Source organism: Drosophila melanogaster, chromosome X, assembly GCF_000001215.4.
Source record: "Drosophila melanogaster chromosome X".
Taxonomy (NCBI): domain Eukaryota; kingdom Metazoa; phylum Arthropoda; class Insecta; order Diptera; family Drosophilidae; genus Drosophila; species Drosophila melanogaster.
This window is the reverse complement of record NC_004354.4, coordinates 15,684,947-15,704,046: the sequence shown is the minus strand read 5'-3', so window position 1 is coordinate 15,704,046 and position 19,100 is coordinate 15,684,947. Positions and strand designations below refer to the sequence as shown.

General features: G+C 43.6%; 4 protein-coding genes and 4 long non-coding RNA genes across 12 annotated transcripts; 4 read left to right on the top strand and 4 right to left on the bottom strand.

The window, feature by feature from the left end:
* The first annotated feature begins 276 nt into the window (after nucleotides 1–276).
* Nucleotides 277–2,596, top strand: Pis (Phosphatidylinositol synthase). 2 transcript variants are annotated; one of them, NM_167456.3, is made up of 6 exons: nucleotides 277–477; nucleotides 729–863; nucleotides 960–1,234; nucleotides 1,385–1,538; nucleotides 1,632–1,783; nucleotides 1,862–2,596. In NM_167456.3, the coding sequence occupies exons 1-3, from the start codon at nucleotides 426–428 to the stop codon at nucleotides 1,016–1,018; spliced, it is 246 nt and encodes an 81-aa protein (NP_727878.1). In that variant the 5' UTR covers nucleotides 277–425; the 3' UTR covers nucleotides 1,019–1,234; nucleotides 1,385–1,538; nucleotides 1,632–1,783; nucleotides 1,862–2,596. The 2 variants fall into 2 exon arrangements, with proteins under 2 accessions (NP_727878.1, NP_573055.1); NM_132827.3 differs by lacking the exon at nucleotides 960–1,234.
* Nucleotides 2,597–2,787: 191 nt separating this feature from the next.
* On the top strand, nucleotides 2,788–3,875 carry CG9240 (uncharacterized protein). 2 transcript variants are annotated; one of them, NM_132826.4, is made up of 2 exons: nucleotides 2,788–3,058; nucleotides 3,240–3,875. In NM_132826.4, exons 1-2 carry the CDS (start codon nucleotides 2,960–2,962, stop codon nucleotides 3,639–3,641), a joined length of 501 nt encoding a protein of 166 aa, NP_573054.2. In that variant the 5' UTR covers nucleotides 2,788–2,959; the 3' UTR covers nucleotides 3,642–3,875. The 2 variants fall into 2 exon arrangements, with proteins under 2 accessions (NP_573054.2, NP_001245694.1); NM_001258765.2 differs by having other exon boundaries at nucleotides 2,788–3,142.
* Nucleotides 3,876–4,012: 137 nt separating this feature from the next.
* Nucleotides 4,013–6,553, bottom strand: CG8128 (uncharacterized protein). 2 transcript variants are annotated; one of them, NM_132825.4, is made up of 4 exons: nucleotides 6,384–6,553; nucleotides 5,360–5,724; nucleotides 5,166–5,287; nucleotides 4,013–4,885 (listed from the first exon to the last, which is right to left on the bottom strand). In NM_132825.4, the coding sequence occupies exons 2-4, from the start codon at nucleotides 5,524–5,526 to the stop codon at nucleotides 4,182–4,184; spliced, it is 993 nt and encodes a 330-aa protein (NP_573053.2). In that variant the 5' UTR covers nucleotides 5,527–5,724; nucleotides 6,384–6,553; the 3' UTR covers nucleotides 4,013–4,181. The 2 variants fall into 2 exon arrangements, with proteins under 2 accessions (NP_573053.2, NP_001285282.1); NM_001298353.1 differs by having other exon boundaries at nucleotides 5,360–6,014; nucleotides 6,384–6,542.
* A 3,111-nt stretch (nucleotides 6,554–9,664) lies between these two features.
* On the bottom strand, nucleotides 9,665–9,920 carry lncRNA:CR45526 (long non-coding RNA:CR45526). Its single transcript, NR_123925.1, has one exon. It is a non-coding gene; the product is annotated as a long non-coding RNA:CR45526 (long non-coding RNA).
* Nucleotides 9,921–10,079: 159 nt separating this feature from the next.
* lncRNA:CR45524 (long non-coding RNA:CR45524) lies at nucleotides 10,080–10,979 on the top strand. The gene has a single exon (NR_123924.1). It is a non-coding gene; the product is annotated as a long non-coding RNA:CR45524 (long non-coding RNA).
* Nucleotides 10,980–11,449: 470 nt separating this feature from the next.
* Nucleotides 11,450–12,375, bottom strand: lncRNA:CR45523 (long non-coding RNA:CR45523). Of its 2 annotated transcripts, NR_133526.1 has the most exons (2): nucleotides 11,978–12,375; nucleotides 11,482–11,914 (listed from the first exon to the last, which is right to left on the bottom strand). It is a non-coding gene; the product is annotated as a long non-coding RNA:CR45523 (long non-coding RNA). The 2 variants fall into 2 exon arrangements; NR_123923.1 differs by having other exon boundaries at nucleotides 11,450–12,180.
* A 525-nt stretch (nucleotides 12,376–12,900) lies between these two features.
* lncRNA:CR43132 (long non-coding RNA:CR43132) lies at nucleotides 12,901–14,557 on the bottom strand. Its single transcript, NR_133525.1, has 3 exons — nucleotides 14,516–14,557; nucleotides 13,274–13,360; nucleotides 12,901–13,199 (listed from the first exon to the last, which is right to left on the bottom strand). It is a non-coding gene; the product is annotated as a long non-coding RNA:CR43132 (long non-coding RNA).
* Nucleotides 14,558–15,189: 632 nt separating this feature from the next.
* CG15599 (uncharacterized protein) lies at nucleotides 15,190–19,100 on the top strand. Its single transcript, NM_132824.4, has 4 exons — nucleotides 15,190–15,284; nucleotides 15,344–16,396; nucleotides 16,479–17,018; nucleotides 17,097–19,100. Exons 1-4 carry the CDS (start codon nucleotides 15,258–15,260, stop codon nucleotides 18,909–18,911), a joined length of 3,435 nt encoding a protein of 1,144 aa, NP_573052.4. The 5' UTR covers nucleotides 15,190–15,257; the 3' UTR covers nucleotides 18,912–19,100.

Sequence of the window (19,100 nt, the reverse complement as noted above, 5' to 3'; positions counted from 1 at the left end):
GCTCAACGGCAGCGAAAATGTATCAAAACGGCACGCAAATCGCTGTCAAAACTCATTTAACAAGCAACTACACTAGTTGCCCGGTTTTGGTAGCTCATGTTAATAATCTAGTGACCTTTAATTTGTATTTGATACATTTAAAATGATATACTAATTACTAAATTTCTATTGGAAGAGAAAAATAGAAACTAGAAACAGATGTGTGTCAGTGGAAACCATCTGAAATCTTGTTGGCCAGTATAGTTCGGTATTTTCTCTCAAGTCTTTGTTTGTTTTTTCCAAAGGTCACGCTGCGGTCACACCAGATACAGCAAATTCTGTTTCCACTGTTTTTTCTGCAGCACTTTTGGCATTTAATTGGATAAAAACAAGCCGCAAAGCTAGAAGATCGCAAAATAAACGAAAAACCAAAGTGGCGAAACAAAATGACAATTGCCGAGCACGATAACGTCTTCATCTTTGTGCCAAATCTGATCGGTGAGTGGCTGTTTGTAGGTTTTATTCCGTGCTCCAGCTAGGTAAACAAATCGCATGTTCGATTTATGCGGCGCAATAATAGCGATTCTAGTGTTCCCTAATTGGATTAATAGGGGCTGTTTGGCAGCTAGTGCAATGCGAAGCGCAAGTTCAGCGATAAGAGCCGCTTCGTCCAACCCAATTGAGTCACCTCCAATGATTCTATACGTATGATGCACGCATATGTGCTGATTTATATTGATCTTTTCCAGGCTACGCCCGCATCGTTCTGGCCCTGATCGCCTTCTGGTTCATGTCCACCAACTATGTGATCTCCGGCTGGTGTTATGTAACCTCCGCCCTCCTGGACGCCGTCGATGGACAAGCAGCCCGAGCCTTTAACCAAAGTAAGCATTAACCATGCGATCGCCCTTGATATCGAAATGCCAGCTCATGCCAGCTATATGTCTGTATTTGATTTGTGCGCGCACTTTGGCCGCTAGCGCATTGCAAACACCTGTCTCCTCCGTACTGGTTATCTGCCGATATTGTGGAATTGTAGGCACGCCCTAAAGAGCCCGATATGGTCACGGCTATCCAGCCAATCGATGGATGACGTGGGGCTGAAGAATAGATAGAAAGCATGGCTAATATTGCCTTGGAACTATGCAATGTAGTTAGCAATATAGGAGGAAAAACATTAGGATAGAAGCCTTCTAAGAAACAAATTGCAGATACCATGCAATGTTTATGATATAGTAGTGTAGCAAACTGAAAGGTATGATCTTGCACTTGGATTTGTTGTATGCTAGCAGGATGATTTAGAGTCTTAACGAAAGGGTACTCCAACCAAAATATGTATATCAAAATATTAGTAATTATCATATGGTACTATGGAATCTTTACTAAATACTCGATTACCTCACAGGCACTCGCTTTGGCGCCATGCTAGACCAGTTGACCGATCGCTGCGGCACCACCGGCCTACTGGTCACCCTGGCCTACTTCTATCCCCGGTACATGTTCTGGTTCCAGCTGTCCATCGCCATCGACGTGGCCTGTCACTGGCTCTTCATGCAGACGTAAGTGGGGCAGGGGAAAGAGCAAGATGCTGGACGTCTGGACTGTCAAGGAATGGAAGGAAACTAATGACTCGTGGCTTTGTCTTTTTGCAGGAGCGTTGTGGTCGGACGCAGCTCGCACAAGGTGAATGACAACTTCATAATGCGATTGTATTACCAGAAGGACATACTCACATTCATGTGCTGCGTCAATGAGCTGTTTTACGTGTGCTTGTACCTCTTGCATTTCACCTACGGCCCGCTGAGTGAGTATACGCACACGCACATGCTTTGCATTTCAGCTGGCGAAACGTATCTAATCCGTTGATGGACTTCAATTGCAGTATTCGGCGCATCGCTCTTCAAGATACTCGCCTTCCTCACGGGTCCCTTTGCCGTGCTCAAGGCCCTGATCTCGGTGATGCACGCCTACGTGGCGGGCATCGATCTGGCGGCCGTGGATGTACGCGAGCGGCAGGAGCGGCGCCAGAAGTCGGAGCCGGTGAGCGGCAAGAAAGTGGAGTGAAAATGGGATGCGATCCGGGATCAATCTTCCAGCGACAGTTCTATCAACAGAAAGTACTAAATGAAACAACTCTTGATTCCAAGCTAAAAAAACAGAATTTTGAAGACGAATTGCGATCAGATGAAATATGGGCATTAGGCAACCAAATAGGCCGTAGTAGGAATTTAATTTATTTTTAATGCGCTATTGCAATGATTGTTGATTTTATTTGATATATTTTAGTTAGACGGGTGGTGAAATCACCCGACAATTTGTATTTAATAGATTTTTGAATTGAAATTTAAGCGATTCGTTCCAGTCAGTAGCTGTTGCATATTTATTTTGCCTTTAGTTAGCGTAGTTTACACGCTATATATGTATATATATGCCAATGCGTAAATGCAGGCCGATATACTATGAATGAGTGTCTATTTCCAGGATTTATCTCACTGTGCACGTTTTGGGTTTGACTAACCACCTTGTCCCAGCAACTCTCTCAATGTAACTAATGTATTTCTAATCGTAAGTTAAAGAATGTAATTGGAGACCTGCATGAAATATATACGACAAATGGATGTTAGATGTATTTGAAACATTAACATATATGTACCATACATGCCAGGCCTGGCAGACTTAGTCAAAATTGAAAAGTGAAAATAAATATATGTGGTTCTATGCGCTAAATTTTAGTTTAACCTTTTGGGCCATCGATTTTTGAAATTTGCGCCACACAAAATTTATCGTTAGACATCAAAATTATCGTTGGCACATCCCTGGCTGGCCGCTCAGCTGCGCCGCCTGTGCAGCCCTGATTTTTACACAACATAAACATTCGATTTTGGAGGAGCTCTTTTTTCGAGAGAATACCAGGTCGTTGGACACGGGAGATGCTCTGATTAGGGGCGCATGTGGAGCAGCCAACGCCGGAATCGCCGACATGAAAATCCTCTCCCGTCTGGGTCGCCTGATGCGCTACACGGTGGCCTACGCGGCAATCACACACTGCACCTTCGAGTACATTGGCGATTTCGTCCTGGTAAGGCGTCTAGGATGAAGTTCCTGGGCGGGTATACTTGCCCAACATGTGCCAGCATCACATAGTTCGTGTGAATGCATTAAGGTACTCTCCACTTGTTTTTCCACCTTGTGTAACTTCCACTTGATATCCTTCTTTTGCGGAAAAGTACGTACACTCACATTAATGCAACCATTTCCAGTGCAAAGGACCCTCCATGGAGCCCACCCTGCACTCGGACAACGTTCTTCTCACCGAGCGCTTGTCGAAACACTGGCGAACCTACCAGCCCGGCGACATAGTCATCGCCATATCGCCCATCAAAGCCGATCAGTTCATTTGCAAGCGTATCGTGGCCGTTTCCGGTGATCAGGTGCTAATCCAGAAGCCCATTCCCATTGAGGCGGAGTTTAGTGGTAATTCGGATGACAAGAAGAAGCCCGTGATGGTCAAGGACTATGTGCCGCGCGGACACGTTTGGATTGAGGGTGACAACAAGGGAAACAGCTCGGATTCCCGCTACTACGGACCCATTCCGGTGGGCCTCATCCGGAGCCGCGTGCTCTGCCGCATCTGGCCGATATCCGAGGCCACGGGTCTATAGATGGCATTCGTACAACAAAGAGTTTAAAATCAACTTGACCCAATAAATGGCCTATGTTTCGTTTGGAAATTATAGTACATCAAACCACAACTTTTTAGAATCATTACGTATGCGAGTTTCGTCTCATTTGTGCGACTTCTGGTTTTTGCATATCATTGAAAATAAGTTGAAAAAAACAGGAGAGAATAATAATTTCTTTTCATTTTTGTTTTTAATAAACATATTTTTCAAAGTATGAAGCTTACATCCTTAATCCTTATTGGCTTACCTTCTAAGGAAGTATTTACCATGTTTGGGCGTCATATTCAAAATAATGCCATATTTTAAATTATTGGCGTTTCTAAAAATGGTATCAAAAGAAAAGCTTTTGTAAAAGGCTGTGTGAGCTTTAATTGATATATGCATATAATTATATACAAAAAAATTCATTTATTGACTACATTGTGAACATTTGAATGCGCAGTTGTGATGCTGCTGGCTTTTGGAAGAAAGGACTTTATAAAAATTGCACTAAGGATTTGGCCATTGCACCGACAAGTCTCACGAATTCTTTTTATCCTGCTGCTCCTGTGGCTGCTCCCGATCCACGTAATACAGATTGTATTTCTTCTTTAGCACCTGATGCACTTCGTCGCGACAGGTGAGGGTCAGGCCGCGCTTCTGGTAGTCCAAAAAGGTGCAGACGAACTGCCTGTTCGTCTCGTGGACCTGCGGATGCTTCAGATACTCCGCGATGGGCATCCACTGGATGCGCGCTATCTCGCGTTCGCAGCGCGTAAAGTCCAAATTCAGTGGCTTTAGGGCGATGACCACGTACATGTCGGAGCAGCCGAAGGTGCCGCCATGGGCATGCCGCAGACTGACCACTGAGCGGAATTCGGTGCGGATTCCCGTCTCCTCGGCCACCTCTCGTATTGCCGCATCGATGAGATTCTCCCGCGGCTCCACATAGCCGCCGGGCAGCTTCCAGCTGTTTGGTATCATTGCAAAACGATCGGACACCACCAGCACCTCGTCCTGTTCGTTGATAACCAGTCCGCCGACGCCCATTAGCGTGTGGGCGTAGGTGGGTAGGTTGCTAGACTCGTGCTCCGGCAACCAGCGGTACATGACCACCACACCGGTCTTGGCATGATGGAAATCAAAGCCGTTCTCCGCCAGAATGGGCACCCAATCAGCCTGCTCCTTGTACACGCGGAACCAAATGGCCCGGTTCTTGTTCGTCGTCCAAAAGTCCAGGGATTCTAAAAGGTATTTCGTTATTAATATAATTTGGTAATTGGTGACACAGATTTAATTAAAATTATAAGCCGTTTATTGTCTATGACTATTTATAGTCATAGACAACTTTTAAATTGATAAAAGTGGAGAGCAATGATTTTGGAAATTTAATTTAGTACCCCAACTTTAGATAGATAAACTTTTAATCAACTTATGATAGCACGAAGACTTAGAAGATACAATGATACAAAAAATATACGTCCAGGCAAAGATACCGACATATTTTAAGATATATATTCTTACTTGTGAGCTTGTCCCGGAAACTGGATTTGTCCACGTTCTCCTCGCGCCCATCGACTGTTACTCCGGCAAATCGATCCGTAATGCCGCGGAATACATCCGCCGGCGTGTCCATGGTTTTGGAGCTAAATCGTGGGATACAAATAGTTTTCAATCATGTGTTAAATACATATGTATGTACATCTTTCAATTCTTACGACGAGTATGCTCTTGTAAATTGCTGCTGTGACTGAAGCTTTAATGGAACTCTGGCGGCAACCGTGGATGTGGGTCGTTTTCTAGCGGTCCGGAGGAGTGTGCTCCATGAATTGAACGCCGGCTGGTTAAGTACGGTTCTGCGAGCCAGAAAACCGGTGGCCAACATTAAATAATCTCACAGTTCGACGAACACAACGTTGTTGATGACGACGACGGCGATCGACCACGTTGGCGTCACTACTAGTTCGCAACCGGAGATCTGGGTGCTGTCCGCTTGGTGGGCGTGGCGGAGGCGGTGGCGGCGACAACGACTTTACCGTCTCAGTTTATCCACAATGCGAGGTGAAGCCAATTCCTGGGCATGCTGTGTGTGTGTGTGAAACGAGGCAAACAGACAGGTGAAAGAGGTGAAATAGCCGCATGGCTCCAAACAACGATGCAAATCTGCTGCGATGGGCGGAGCAGAGCGAGACGGAGGAGCAGGTTGCCACTATCTGCCGCCGTCGCTAGATAAGCGATATGGCCGCTGTTACGTTCGGATTTCTGTTCTTGACATTTCGAATTTGGCGCTAACGTCAGTAACAAATAGTGGCGATAGAGATGCGCAGAACAGTGTGACTTTGACAGAAAACCGGTGACATGAGTATAATGAAACTAAAATATAGATTCAACTGAAAGTATCACTATATATGTACATATATATAAAAAACTGTGTTATCACTATACTAATACTAATACTAATATTAATGGCAATCACGATAGCAGTCACTGCTTCCTGCTCATCTCTAGCGCAACCTTGAGCGACAACCCAAGGTGCGTGTGGGTGGTGGGTGGCGGTGTTGGGGTGTGGGGTCGTTTCAATTGTTTCCGCATGGGTTTTGTGTTTGTTTATCAACTGAATTGCTGCTGTTATCAACGCGCCAGAGAATTGATACGCGTTTTACATAACAAACCAAGCCAAATATATTTTTTTTTATTCCATATCTGCGCTAGAATAGAACATTGTGTGGAACTCGAACTCACTAGAAAAGTCAATGGCTAATGGTGTCACTGAGCCAATCCGTCCAGTTCCTCCAGACGACTAATTACAGATCCGATCCAATGTAGCCATGGACTTTGGCATAAACAAGCGAATAGAGCAGCGCGCGATTTCAATTCGCTTCCACTTCCACTAGCACGTTAATTTCTAGGGATGGCGCGCACACAGAAAAGTCAGTCAGCTGATCCGGCAGTGCTGCCAGCCTGGCTAGAAAAAGCTGTTCAGCCTTATATGTAATGGTTAAAAATCAAATATGAGCAAACCAACATTTTTTAAATATATGGCCTCCGGAACAATTTATTAAATCTTGAAATAGCTAATATGGGTTATATAAGTTACTGGCTAGCGGCTTGGCTAATATATCGAATGTTTCCATCCTTTAGATGGCCAAAAGAGCTTAAGTTCGCTGGTCGTCGGCTTCGTTGCGGGAAAATTCGCTGCTGTCATCGCTATTTATCGCGCTCTTGGTATGCGTGCAGTCCTTCCTACAATAATATAGTAATAGTCACAGTCAATGCCAGGAAGGACAATGCTGCATAAGTAGTAGCATAAGTAATGATTAATTCAATTGGGAAATTTTTGATGAGTACGCAAAACATCTAACGCTATTCTAATAAGAAATGCGACCAGCTTTAGAATTAACATTCTGATTAGCAGAGGGTTGAAGTCGTTCTTAAAGACGGCTAAAAGTAGACTACAAAATATTTAAATGCAAGAGGAATTCAATAATCCTAGAACTTAAACTAAGCTTTTCAAATTTGAATGGAAATGTGGAATAAATACCGTATATGTAGCATTCGATGCCGATCTCCTAGTCTCTATCTCTAATCGGTTCGACGTGGCCACGTTCGGCCAGATGCAGCAGATCCTCGATGCCCTGCCTGCGGAGCATGCGGCGATGATTCTTGAAGAACGATATCACCTTCTTGGACTGTGGAGCCCGCATCCGTCTCTTGACCGTCATCGTTGGTCATCTTGGAGCTACTGTTCCATTTTTAATTTTTTCGCCTTTTTACTTTACTTGAATACGAAAAGAAACATATCTGTATAAATCGTTTTAATAGGCCAATAGGTGCCTTCAAATTCTATAGTTGAGATCCTTTGAAACTTTATTTTCATATATAACTAAATATCCTCTTTGGCTGCGCGCCCAGTTTGGCCCATTTCTCTCCTCTTCACTTATTTTATTTTATTTAATTTGATTTTTTTTTTTTGAAATCGAAATAGTTGCGCAATTGAGGGCGAGTCCTTTGTGCGAGTCCAGTGATTTGGAAAGGGCTATTTAGAGCAACAAAGCGCCAGCGACCAGGAATCCTGGGGAATCAGGAACCAGTTAGCAGTTTAGAGCGCGATTGAAGGGATTACGAGTAGAAAGGATCGTAAATGTGTTGCGAAATGCACATTTAAACCGTGACTCACCAGGGGGGTGGTAGTTGTGTGTGTGTGGGGGGGGGAGGTGTGTGTGTGTGTGTGTGGTGGTATGTCCTTGTGCCATAAATTCAGGTGCTTCAGTTGGACAACAATGGTACTCGTTGAGTTTCGCCTGATGTTTGTATTTTGATTGCCGGCTTAGCAATTTTCAATTTCTTTTTGTTTTTTGGGGGGGAAATTCCCAAAAAAAAAAAAATATGCGAAGAGGGAGTACATAAAAAAGTTACCCCTCTCCAGCGGGCGATATTTGCTCAGTTGTTTAAACAAATTTTCCGCTTAGGGTTGCTAACCAACCTCCTGTTTGCACACAATGGATTTCCATGCCGTGGCTTAAGTGAAAATGCCATCTCAAATATTTATTAAAAAATCTATGGCTGTTTGGGGACACGTACATATACACACATATATATATATATATATATCTATTTTCCATCGCCGGCTTATCGAAAACTTCAACTCCAATGTCGAAGTTGGTGGAAAATCGGGGTTATTAGGTTCCCAGGCGCGATCTTCGTCAACCCTTTTCTTTGTATTTCCTTCACTATTTTGCGCGCACCCGGAAAATTCTTGTTTGTAATTAGGGAGTTTTCCTTATCATTTATACCCGTAATGCCCTCGGCATTCAGCATTGTTTCGCCGCCAATTAAGCGTAATTTCAAGTGTCCCGTTCTCGTATTTGTCTAATAAAAGTTTGAAAAACTCCTAGGAAAACTGGTTGGGTTCGCTAACGAACTGTTTATATTCAGACAATGGTTTGGAAATTGAAATAAATTAACGTCGATTTTTCCCCATTTCCAGTCGGTGGGTGTGTGCCTTTGCCAGCTGAAGGCATCAGGTTTTTCTTTTTATTTTTTCTTTTTTTTTTGTCACAGTGCATAAGCTTTATTCGAATGAGTAAACGGGTAATGAGTAATATTTTTTTGTTGGATTTTTCACTGAAGGCGTGACAAGCGGAAAATTAACTACTATTAAGCCATTTTCACACCCCCTTCAGCCAGCGCATTTTCACGAAACTGTATAATCTATATGACTGGCTTAACTGGTAATTACTTTAGATATTTATGAAAATAGAAATGGCCAAATTTGTTTGATTTTTTGTTTTATTTTTTTTTTTGCGTAACTAGCTTGCAAACTTTTGATTCTCTCGTTTTTGAGCACAAAAAAAAAAGGTTCCTAACCCATTTTGTGCTGGCCATCGAAGTGATCCCAAGTGGCTGGCAACGTAATGAAAATCCGCTATGGGACAGTGGATGGCCGCGGGCATGTTTTCTTAATTAATTTTCCGTGTTCGTGTTTTTCCCCGGGCTGTAAAGGGCCATTCCCCGGATTGCCAGCAGCATCCAACCGAGGGGTCGAAGGGTCAGGAGGAAAGGTCAATCGCCGGATGCTGCGCAAGGGTTGAGCGGATGATTGGGTATGCCCTAATCCAATTACCGCGATTGACCGCGATTTGCATTTCAAAAAAAAAAAAGCCCAAAACTAAGCACTTCAAATGCAACACAGCTAACGAATTTTTCAAATACAATTAAATTTAAAGGCAGCTTAAAAGTTATTGCACATTTTGAATTAAGAAAATAACTGCACTGCATTTAAATTTACAACTAATTTGTGCATACACAAATGCGAGAATCAAGGAGCTGCAGGATCTCTTGTTTCTTCTTGCGAGGAATCACAAACAGATGGAGACGCAGACAGCTGTCCTTTGGGTGTTGCCTCCGCCGAAGGATTTTTCACTTTTCCATTGTTGCGTCGCTTCCTTTTTGTCAATGTGCAGTTACGTATGTACGTACATTGCCGACTTGTCCCCGTTTTCCACGTTTTTTTTTTTTTTTTTCTCGCAGCGTCAACTTCTTCCCTGCAGTCCCCCGATTTTCTATTCATCGGGCATTTGATTTTGTTTTTCTCTCTTTTCGCCAGAGTGTGGCATGTGCCGCTCCATTGTGTGCCAATTGGCAGAGCAGCTGCTCCTCCGCCTTTGTTAGTCCTTCGAGTCCTTGCCAAATGCGCCAATTACGCTGCTCATTATCTACCGACTTGGCAAAGCAATTGGCTGCGGATTGGGTGGGTTTGGGATCAGGGGCCAACTCAGCTGAGCTTTGGAGCTCCTTCTTCATGCGCGCATCCCTGAAATAATATTGAAATAGTGATAATTAGATAATAGCTAAGCAGTATTGATCAGAGATACATACCAGATATTCAATCCGATTGACACTTTCTATAGAGTTTCCTTTTTAAACCAGATACATATAATAATACTTTAGTGTGATGATTTTCATTTACAATAGCCACTAAGCATCCCATCCTGCGCATTGAAACGTTGTGGGAATCTGATGGGCTGGGATCATTCATCACGCCATGCAGCGGATGTAGCAGGATATGCCGCAGGATATGACGCTGCATAAAGTGTCCAGTGATCGGCGATCGTTACACAAACCGCATCCTGCGCAGTTACTTTTTATGGGACAAAACCCCATTGTGTGGATGCTACCAAATGTCCTGGAAATCGTAACGAATCCACGCATTCCGACCAAGGTATCCCCGCAGCTGTCCGGCGGGATCGTGTGATCCTATCGCCCTGCCATCGCCGGCACCACAAAGTTCGCGCCCATGTCGCGGCCGCTGTAATCCTTTGACTGTGCCACAAAGCCAAAACAAACATCGCGCCATCGCGCCATCCGTCGTCCGTCCGGTGAACCGAGTGACCTCTTCATTACCTCACGGCGACAATCTTGGCGGGTCACCGTGGCAAATGCAAATAAAAGGGGCGGTTCAGCGGGTCGGAAAATTATGCAACGCGACAGAAGGATGGCAGGATTAGCGCACAGTCCTGATTCCTCATACCCGATAGCCGGTATAGCCTGATTGCCAATCCCAACCCGATTCCCATAAGCCAAACGTCCAAACTGACCCCTGTGCTCTTGTTTTTATTGCTTCGTGTTGGACAATTGATTATGTGACGTAAATTTGGTGTAAACAGCTTTGGTCAGCTTGGCTACCTAAACGGATGCAGAATCTGGAATGCAATAGAGTTGTCAGTGGATATAAATCAGTGCCACGTCGCCGTGATATATAGCCCATACATAATAGATAATACATAATGCATAATGCATAATGCTAATCCATAATAATTACAATCATGTTTACAAAGCATGCCAGCAGCCACTTGGGATCATCTGAAGAACAAAAACTCTTTAACTATTAATGAAATACAATGGGTTTATTTAAAGTGCAATGCTGAATGAGTGCAAAAGGTCATAGTTATTTGCAACTTTTGTGAAGTATCTATATTAGAATCCTTAGAATCCATAAATTTCGCTGAAACGAACCGCTTTTGAAATACAGGCAACTCTATGAATTCTAGAACGTACATTAAGTTTTTAAACTAATTTATTTATGTTTTGAATCTGAACTCAATTGTGAATGGTGAACAGTAAAAACTTTTGTAATTACACCAGTACATAGCTTTCGCCTTCGACTTCCTGTCCAGAAAACAATTGGACATGCCACAAATGCATTAGAACTAACTCGATATGCAAACATATTTGTATAATTGAAAACTGTCAACGTTTGACAAATTTCCCGTCGTAAAAAAAACGGCGGCGTGTAACCCTAAATTAACCCCACCCAACAACCAACAATGTCAAGGGCATTGCACCAAAACGATGCAAATGGTTGTGGAAAAGCGAACGAATAGGAGTCATAAAGTTGCGATCGACAGTCAGGTCCTCGATCCTTGGGCCGTGTTAATGTGTTGGGCGCGTGGGTACCACCACATCCGATCCGACCTGCCGGTGCTGGTGGCGGTGGTGGTTTGCTCCTGGCCAGCGGGGATTGCAATCCGCAGATATGATCTGGCATATCGTGTAGTTTTGACAGTTTATCATTATTATGCCAGCCTTCATCATGGGCGACTGATGGTGGTAGTGGTGGTGGTGGTGGTGGTCGTGGGTCAACTGGTCACTGGTGGTCGGTCATTACATTGTGGGCATATTGCTCCTTGTATTTAATTGATTTTCTGCACTGGCCCAAGTTGTCGGATGGCGTCATTAGCTCCTCGCGGCTCCAGATCCGGGTTGAGATGAGTCTGTTGCGATAGTGGTATGATAAATGTATATCTAGGAAATACATGTATCAGTTAGTTACTTACGTTTATTACGTTTCCGCGATGGTGAAGGGTTATGAGAGTAGCTGTTCAAAGGACCAAGACTGCGCTTCTCAATATATAAGATCAATGATAATGATCCTAAAGCGAACGGAGAGTTCCTAATATTAGAATAGTAGTAAGATGCAATTCTACAGCGTTCAATATATGATAATGATACCAGAGCTACACTGAAAGTTGCTGATGTTAGTAAAGATCCATCTTCAATCATAAAGAGCTGCTTGTTTTTTTTAGATATTAGTGGGTACTAGAAGAGGTCTGCAATACCAATCGATAATTCGACTAAACTTTGTATCTCCCCCTCCCCCCCTCTCTCTCATGATTTGGGCACTTTCTCACGTCATCCTTGTGAGGTCCTTTGTGTTTCCTTATCGCTGCGCACGGCGTGCAAAAAATATACGAAATAAAATAAAATTTCGCACACTCGGCACCGAATTGCTATTTGGCAAACAAGGGCACACACATAAATCTCAATCTGTCTAAAAAAAAAAAAAAATGTGAAATCAAAAACGAAATCGTATGCATTGTGCCGAAATCAAAATTTAACCGCAAATTAGGCAATAAACAATGGCTGAAGCGGTCATGGGTTAATACGTTTAGCATCAGGATCAGCATCGGCAGACAACCGCCGCCGGGGTTACAGCCATATCGATTCGGTTGGAAAGGGTTAAGCGGGTTAAGCGGGGTTAAGGGTTGCGATACCCAATCCCTATCGCAATCAGCATTTAAAACGTGCGAAAAATAATGAGAACTCGGCACTCGGTGGATTGTGGTGCTCCAGTTTTGCCTGGCGGTGTGCAAAAGTGCCCCTTTCATTATACCAAAAAAGAACATCACACATTAGCACTTTCGAGTCCGGTGAATGCGAGGTGATGTGCGCCATTTTCTTAAATTGGAAAATTCGTTTTCCCAAATGCCAGCTAGCTAGATTATTTTATTCAGCAGATACAAAACCGATTTCAAACCGAATGTGTGGTTCAAGCATCCCATGGAGCTGGAGCTGGATATTCGAAGCGCCAGAAGTATAAGTCGATATCATCGGAATCACTAATCGGGGATTCATAGTCGGGCATATCCGCCATTAGATCGATATTCGGAAACTCTTCGTAATAGTAAACTTCGTCCTCAGGTTCCACATCATTCTCTTCGGATTCCTCGTCGACATCTGCCATTAGTAGCGGCGGATCATCGTTGATGCAAGCCATTACTATGCGAAAGTATGCAGTTAGGTTATCATGGTTATCATGGTACTGATCTATGTGTATTAGCATATGTACATACCTGAATAGTTATACCAGACGTCTGGAATCCGCTCTACTCTCATTCTGAATGGTGGACTTTGTAGAGATAGTTGAAACTTAACCAGTTCTGCAATACGGATATACATACTAAGTATATTAAGTAACTATATTAAATATTACCATATTAATATTAAGCTAGGTATTAAGTGTATATTACTCCACCCAAACTTCGAGATATTCAAAAATATCCATTTTTGGGCGTAGAACCGATAAACTGATGACTTTTTAGTTAAACAAACATACATATTTATAGGTCGATCCACCTTTGCACGCCATATGGAGGATACCCGCCGTTTAGGTCCTCGACAGAGCGGGGTCGGTTGAATGGTAATTTCCCATAATTGGGTCTGGGTCACAATTAGCGACGCCTGGACATGGGTCATCATCATGCGAACGCTTGGTGGTGGGCACCTACGAGTACGAAGGAAAATGGAAAATCCTGTCCCGTGCGCCGCGGGCTAATCAATTACGCAACCTTTAAGAAAAGCGCGCAAGGCCCCCCTCCTTCCCCCCACCGTCCATCCAACATTCAGCGCCCGATAACTTCTACATTTTATTCACATTTAATTGCAGCCCAGGACATTCATTTTTCTGAACCTGATCACGACCGACGCTGTCAAACGGTTGACAAACTTCCCCGGGGATGACATGTGATGTGATGTAACGGGGCTGGGCTAGGATTCAGTCGTCCCCGAACCACGGGAACCAGAAATTCCGAGGCCCATGCCGGAATCTACATACATACACACACGCATACATATATACATACATATGTATCGTAATTTACATTTTCTAACCCTTTTCTTTGTCTAATCACGTAGAAAGTCGCGGCGTCTTCCACGCCTTGCGGTTCCATTGTCATCTCGCTCGCACTTGCATTCTATCTGTAGCTGTATATGTGCCATTTCGGCAGGGATCGTGCCCTCGCACTCGCACCCCTGTGCTTTGCCGTAGAAATTCCGATTTTTGTCGGCCTTCTTTTTGCTCCGTTTTTGCCGGATTTTATTTGGGTAATTTTCTTTTCAATTAAATATGCAAATGCGAGCGTTAAACGTTTAGTTCTTAAGGCGTTTGTTGGTGTCATTTGGATATTTTTAGGGTCCCAAAGGCCAAAGGAATACAACAAATCTACAAAAATCTTGCAAAAACGCCGGCAACATCGCAAGTTATTTGCGGTAAACTGAAGAAACCATGTGCACATTTTCATGTTTTCGACACTTACCGCAAGAAAAGGATTCTTCAAACTCTGTGCTAGACACTTCTTATATAAAGATTTAAAAAAAAATAACAATTAAAAAAATAGCTTTGACTAGTAAGAAACAAAAAAGTTTGCGACTGCTCTTAAGGACAACTTAGTTGAAAAGAACACGAAAGTGTGAAGTAGAAAGGGTGAAGGGGAAGAGCACTTGACTGAGATGCCACTTGACCTTAAGGACTGCTCTATACGTGCACATTAATTATGCAATCACGACACTATCGGTTAACAACACTTATCTCGTGATCTACAAGTTCCGATCCAGAACTACTTAATGTGTTTTAAGGGTTTACTGTAATTATGTAATGTATAAACAAAGTTCAATTTTATTAAAAATATGACAACCAACATTCAATTACAACGAACAAAAAAACTTATAAGAATAATCAAAGAAATATTATTTTATCATCCATATAATTTCGCCTTTATTTAATAAAAAAGAAATGTTAATCTGTTCAAGATTGCACGGATATACGGCACTCAACGAACACAATTGCCAAAATAAATAATAGTTCAACTTTTTGCAATGTGTTCAACGCAATTGTAGCTTACTGTAGATCAACGTTTTAAAACACTGCAATGCGTTGCCACCTGTGTCACTTTTACCTCGTGGACTTGACAGTTCAATGACATTCAATTCCTTTTTCCGGAAACTTTAGCGCAGTCAAGTCATCTAATGCACCCTCCGGCGAGTTTTCTGAATAACAAGATGAGAAGTCCAGCGTTTAATCCAAACGTAATTACCAATTTAATTGTTTAAGTGCACGTTAAGAGAATGTGGCCATTAAATTCCAGGCAAATCGGCGAAATCCACCAAGTCCGCAACCGCACGTTGATGAAAATCGCCATGAGCATGGACGCGTGCGCAATCAGCGGCAGGCGCCCCGCCCAAGATTCCACCAACCATCACATGTGAATGTTTCAGCAATTTATTTGCCATTGTACTCCGTGCCAAGTACGCCGACTACCACCCCTGCGCGTTTTGGGGACACGCAGGGCTTTTACCGCAACGGCTGTTGGTACAATAGCGAATTCAATCGGGAGCCAATATCGGCTAATAATCAGCAATTGTATCTACTGGTATATGTGCCATCAGACACCAATATCCAGCCTGTTCAAATCATACGGCAGGTGCCTCCGATTCAAGGGTCATCACCACCACAACCACAACCGCAGCCACAACCAACGGCGCCACCAACACCACCACCACCACCACCCCAGTTTGTGGTAAACCGTCCCCGTGGGCCGGTGAATTATGTTATGACCGCGCAGCCGCCACAGGGCAGCCGCCCTGTGTATGCACAGTATCCACAGGCACAGCCAATGTACGCAATGCCAAGAGCTACTGTGCCATCGATTCCAGAAGTCCAGACACTACCACACCAAGCCCCGTCACAATATCGACCGACTCAAATTGATGTTGCTCCAAGGATGATGCACCGAGGGGTTCAGGTACCCCCACACTGTCGGCGACCATCATTTAGACAGCCGTTACGGCAAAATCCAGCACCACAAACTATAGGACATGCTCCATCACGGATGCATTTACCAGGCGCTGGAGGCCACAACCTTCCATCCCAGAATCTCTCAACAAATCGTCCAACTCCACTTAACCCTTGTAAGGGGCAATCCGATCCTGCTCCAGTGCAGATGTCTCCTCAAGTCCAGGTACCACACTGCATTATGGCCACGGTGGAGCCCGAGGTGGCAGTATCCAGATTGAACGGTCCAAGTGGAACCATTGATTCTGATCGTCCAGCCCAAGCTGTTACAGTTGTCGAGCGTCAGAAACATACTTACGAGTCCGATGTATCAATGGAGGAGCCAGTGATCAAGGCGGTCCAAAATGTGAGTACAAATAAATAAATAAAATCGTATAAGATATGAGTATATATGTGTGTAATCTTAAATATATGACATGGTTTTATAGCATATGCCGCAAAGCCATTTAGTGCCACCCGTAATTGTAGCCCAACCAGACAATGTTGTAGTCAATGATGCTAATGGTACACAAATGCCGGTTGATCCACCACCAACTGGAGCTACCATTGTGGCTCTTGCCAAGGAAAATGATTCAAATTCGATTGCAAACTCTGTCTTGGTGCATTGTGCTAATGTTAATGAGGCTAAAAAGCCTCAGAAGGAGATTGCTAATAGTTCAGTTGTAAAACAGCAGGAGGTTATGGTTATGCAAACGGAACAGCTCAAATCTCCGAAACCCAAGCTAAAGAATATTCAGCAGTCAAAGATTCCAATCGCTGATACAACACCAGAAGCGGAAACTGAGCAACCCACTATCACTGACCATCCGAAGCCAATTGACCAGGCACATGCCATCAACACCTTGCCGGAGCAGGTACCACAGCCAACGAACACCAATGCAAGCCGTTCATCTGTAAAACAAACTACGCTGGATATTATCTGTGCAAACATGAAAGCATTACGAATTTCGGAGTCGCCCAAAAGCAATGTAAGCTTTAACACAAAATATGTCTAATCACTAGCTTCTCTACATACATGTAATGCTACGTACATAATTGTTTTTCAGACGCCGAAGAATCCAAAGGTCTATATGAATCATTGGCCCCCATTGGCTGCCAAAAAGGATCATGTCAGTAATTCATTTAACTCGAACGATACGCCACCGAAAAGCCATACAGCGGAGGAGCAATCAGTAGCATCTGTTTTGAAAATCGCTAAAAATCGCCAACAGCAATCAGGATTAGTTAGTTCATTGAACTCAAATGCTGATCATAAGATGACTCAAAAATCTGATGACAAAAAGACACCAGATAACGATTCAAAGCGTCGATCAATGGCCACAGAAAAACGCAATTCTGCTCTACCATCGATAAACAAAAACAAACGGTCATACGATAAAGTTATACAACCAAATCCACCAAGGACCTTGGTCCTGCACAATTCGCCTCGGTCGCCAGCGAGTTCCCAATTCACGCCTGTGGTGGTCAAAAAACGTAATATTTCTGGGCCATCGCAGAGAGAAAAGAATGTGCTCAATGAAAATGTTTTGAAACCACCAGTGTTTAAAAAACCCTTAGGGCACAATAATGTGCAGCCAAAAAAGCCATTTGTTGATTTGAAAACTCTAGGGACGAACATGTTTGACCTTCTGGTAGAGCCGGATAAGGAGGATGACAACGGCGAGAACACTAATGAGCAAGATGATCCGTCCATCGACGATGTTAGTACTCCATCAAAGCGTTCCAAATCGCAGAAGGAGAAGAGGCGCTTCAAGAAACAAAAGACGGCCCTTGAAAAGCAGATCAAACTCACGAAGTTGGCCCAAAAGGAGGCGAAGCGTGCCGAAAAAGCAAAGGAAAAGGCCAAGAACTCGAATGGGAAAAACGCGTTGGCTATTCAATCCAATTCAACCGAACAACCGGCTAACCAAACCGTTTCGGGTGGCATACTTGGGAACTTGGCTCAAGAAACCAAATTCTTTTATCAACTGACCGATGTGCTGGGAACTCCTTCGCCATCTCAACCAGGAGCTCCTCCGTCGCCAAGTGTTTCCCGTTCGGAAGTGAACATCAAAGCGCGCAGGAAGAAGCAGCCCATGAAGTTGAGCACATTCTTATCGGCTGTGAATCATGCCGCATTGAAAAGAAATCCCCATGTTTCCGCAAAAAGCAATCTGTTCGAGCGCAGATCATATGGAATTAACAAAGAAACACCAACCCAAACAAGTACAGATTCCGCTGCAGGAGCTCCTTTTCGTTTCAACGCAGCAGAGTCAATGCCGATATCCAAGCCCGCTGCAGAAGTTCCTTCGCGTTCCAACGCATTAGATGCTGTACTCAAGATGGCAACGCCGATATCCAATCCGCTGCCAAAACCGTCCCTATGGTTGCCATATAATGTGCGACCAGCGGCATCGATGGCCAAGGATAATTTCAAACTAAATCGAGATGTGGTGAGCTCATCCGAATCACCATCATTGCAAATCGATATGGCCAAGCAAAATGCTGATAAGCTGGCATCAGCATCTTCATCTCCATCTCCATCCCCATCCCCATCCCCATCTCTATCTCCATCTCCATCTTCATCTTCATCTTCATCTTCATCTTCATCTTCATCTCCATCTTCATCTTCATCTTCATCTCCATCTCCATCTCTATCTTTATCTCTATCTCCATCTTTATCTCTATCTCCATCTCTATCTCCATCTCTATCTCTATCTCCATCTCTATCTCTATCTCTATCTCTATCACCATCTCCATCTTCATCTTCATCAGGAACAGCACCAGCAACCCTTCAAAATAATGTATGGAATTTTAATTCCAGTCCTGGCGAAGTTATTAGCTTGCCACTCAGCAAGCATGCTGAAGATCCCGACCAGTAAACCAGGAGAGAATCCATCAAAAGAATCCACCCGAAACCAAAAGAAGACTGTCAAATCATAAATACCTCGTCATGGTATTATAAAAGCATTTCGAATATCAAACAATATTTGTGATCGAATTCGAAGTCATCACTAGTCACCGTCACCTTTGACCACCATTTACACACTGTGTTTTGTAAATTTACACAC

Bases quoted from the DNA above. Each gene is read 5' to 3' on its own strand.
- Pis (NM_132827.3), top strand. From the start codon at position 426: ATGACAATTGCCGAGCACGATAACGTCTTCATCTTTGTGCCAAATCTG. The intron at 1,539-1,631 runs GTAAGTGGGGCA...GTCTTTTTGCAG, and splicing joins CACTGGCTCTTCATGCAGAC to GAGCGTTGTGGTCGGACGCA. The intron at 1,784-1,861 runs GTGAGTATACGC...CTTCAATTGCAG, and splicing joins TTTCACCTACGGCCCGCTGA to TATTCGGCGCATCGCTCTTC.
- CG9240 (NM_132826.4), top strand. From the start codon at position 2,960: ATGAAAATCCTCTCCCGTCTGGGTCGCCTGATGCGCTACACGGTGGCC. The intron at 3,059-3,239 runs GTAAGGCGTCTA...AACCATTTCCAG, and splicing joins ACATTGGCGATTTCGTCCTG to TGCAAAGGACCCTCCATGGA.
- CG8128 (NM_132825.4), bottom strand. From the start codon at position 5,526: ATGTTGGCCACCGGTTTTCTGGCTCGCAGAACCGTACTTAACCAGCCG. The intron at 5,288-5,359 runs GTAAGAATTGAA...CCCACGATTTAG, and splicing joins TTTACAAGAGCATACTCGTC to CTCCAAAACCATGGACACGC. The intron at 4,886-5,165 runs GTAAGAATATAT...AATACCTTTTAG, and splicing joins TTTCCGGGACAAGCTCACAA to AATCCCTGGACTTTTGGACG.
- CG15599 (NM_132824.4), top strand. From the start codon at position 15,258: ATGAGAAGTCCAGCGTTTAATCCAAAC. The intron at 16,397-16,478 runs GTGAGTACAAAT...ATGGTTTTATAG, and splicing joins TGATCAAGGCGGTCCAAAAT to CATATGCCGCAAAGCCATTT. The intron at 17,019-17,096 runs GTAAGCTTTAAC...ATTGTTTTTCAG, and splicing joins CGGAGTCGCCCAAAAGCAAT to ACGCCGAAGAATCCAAAGGT.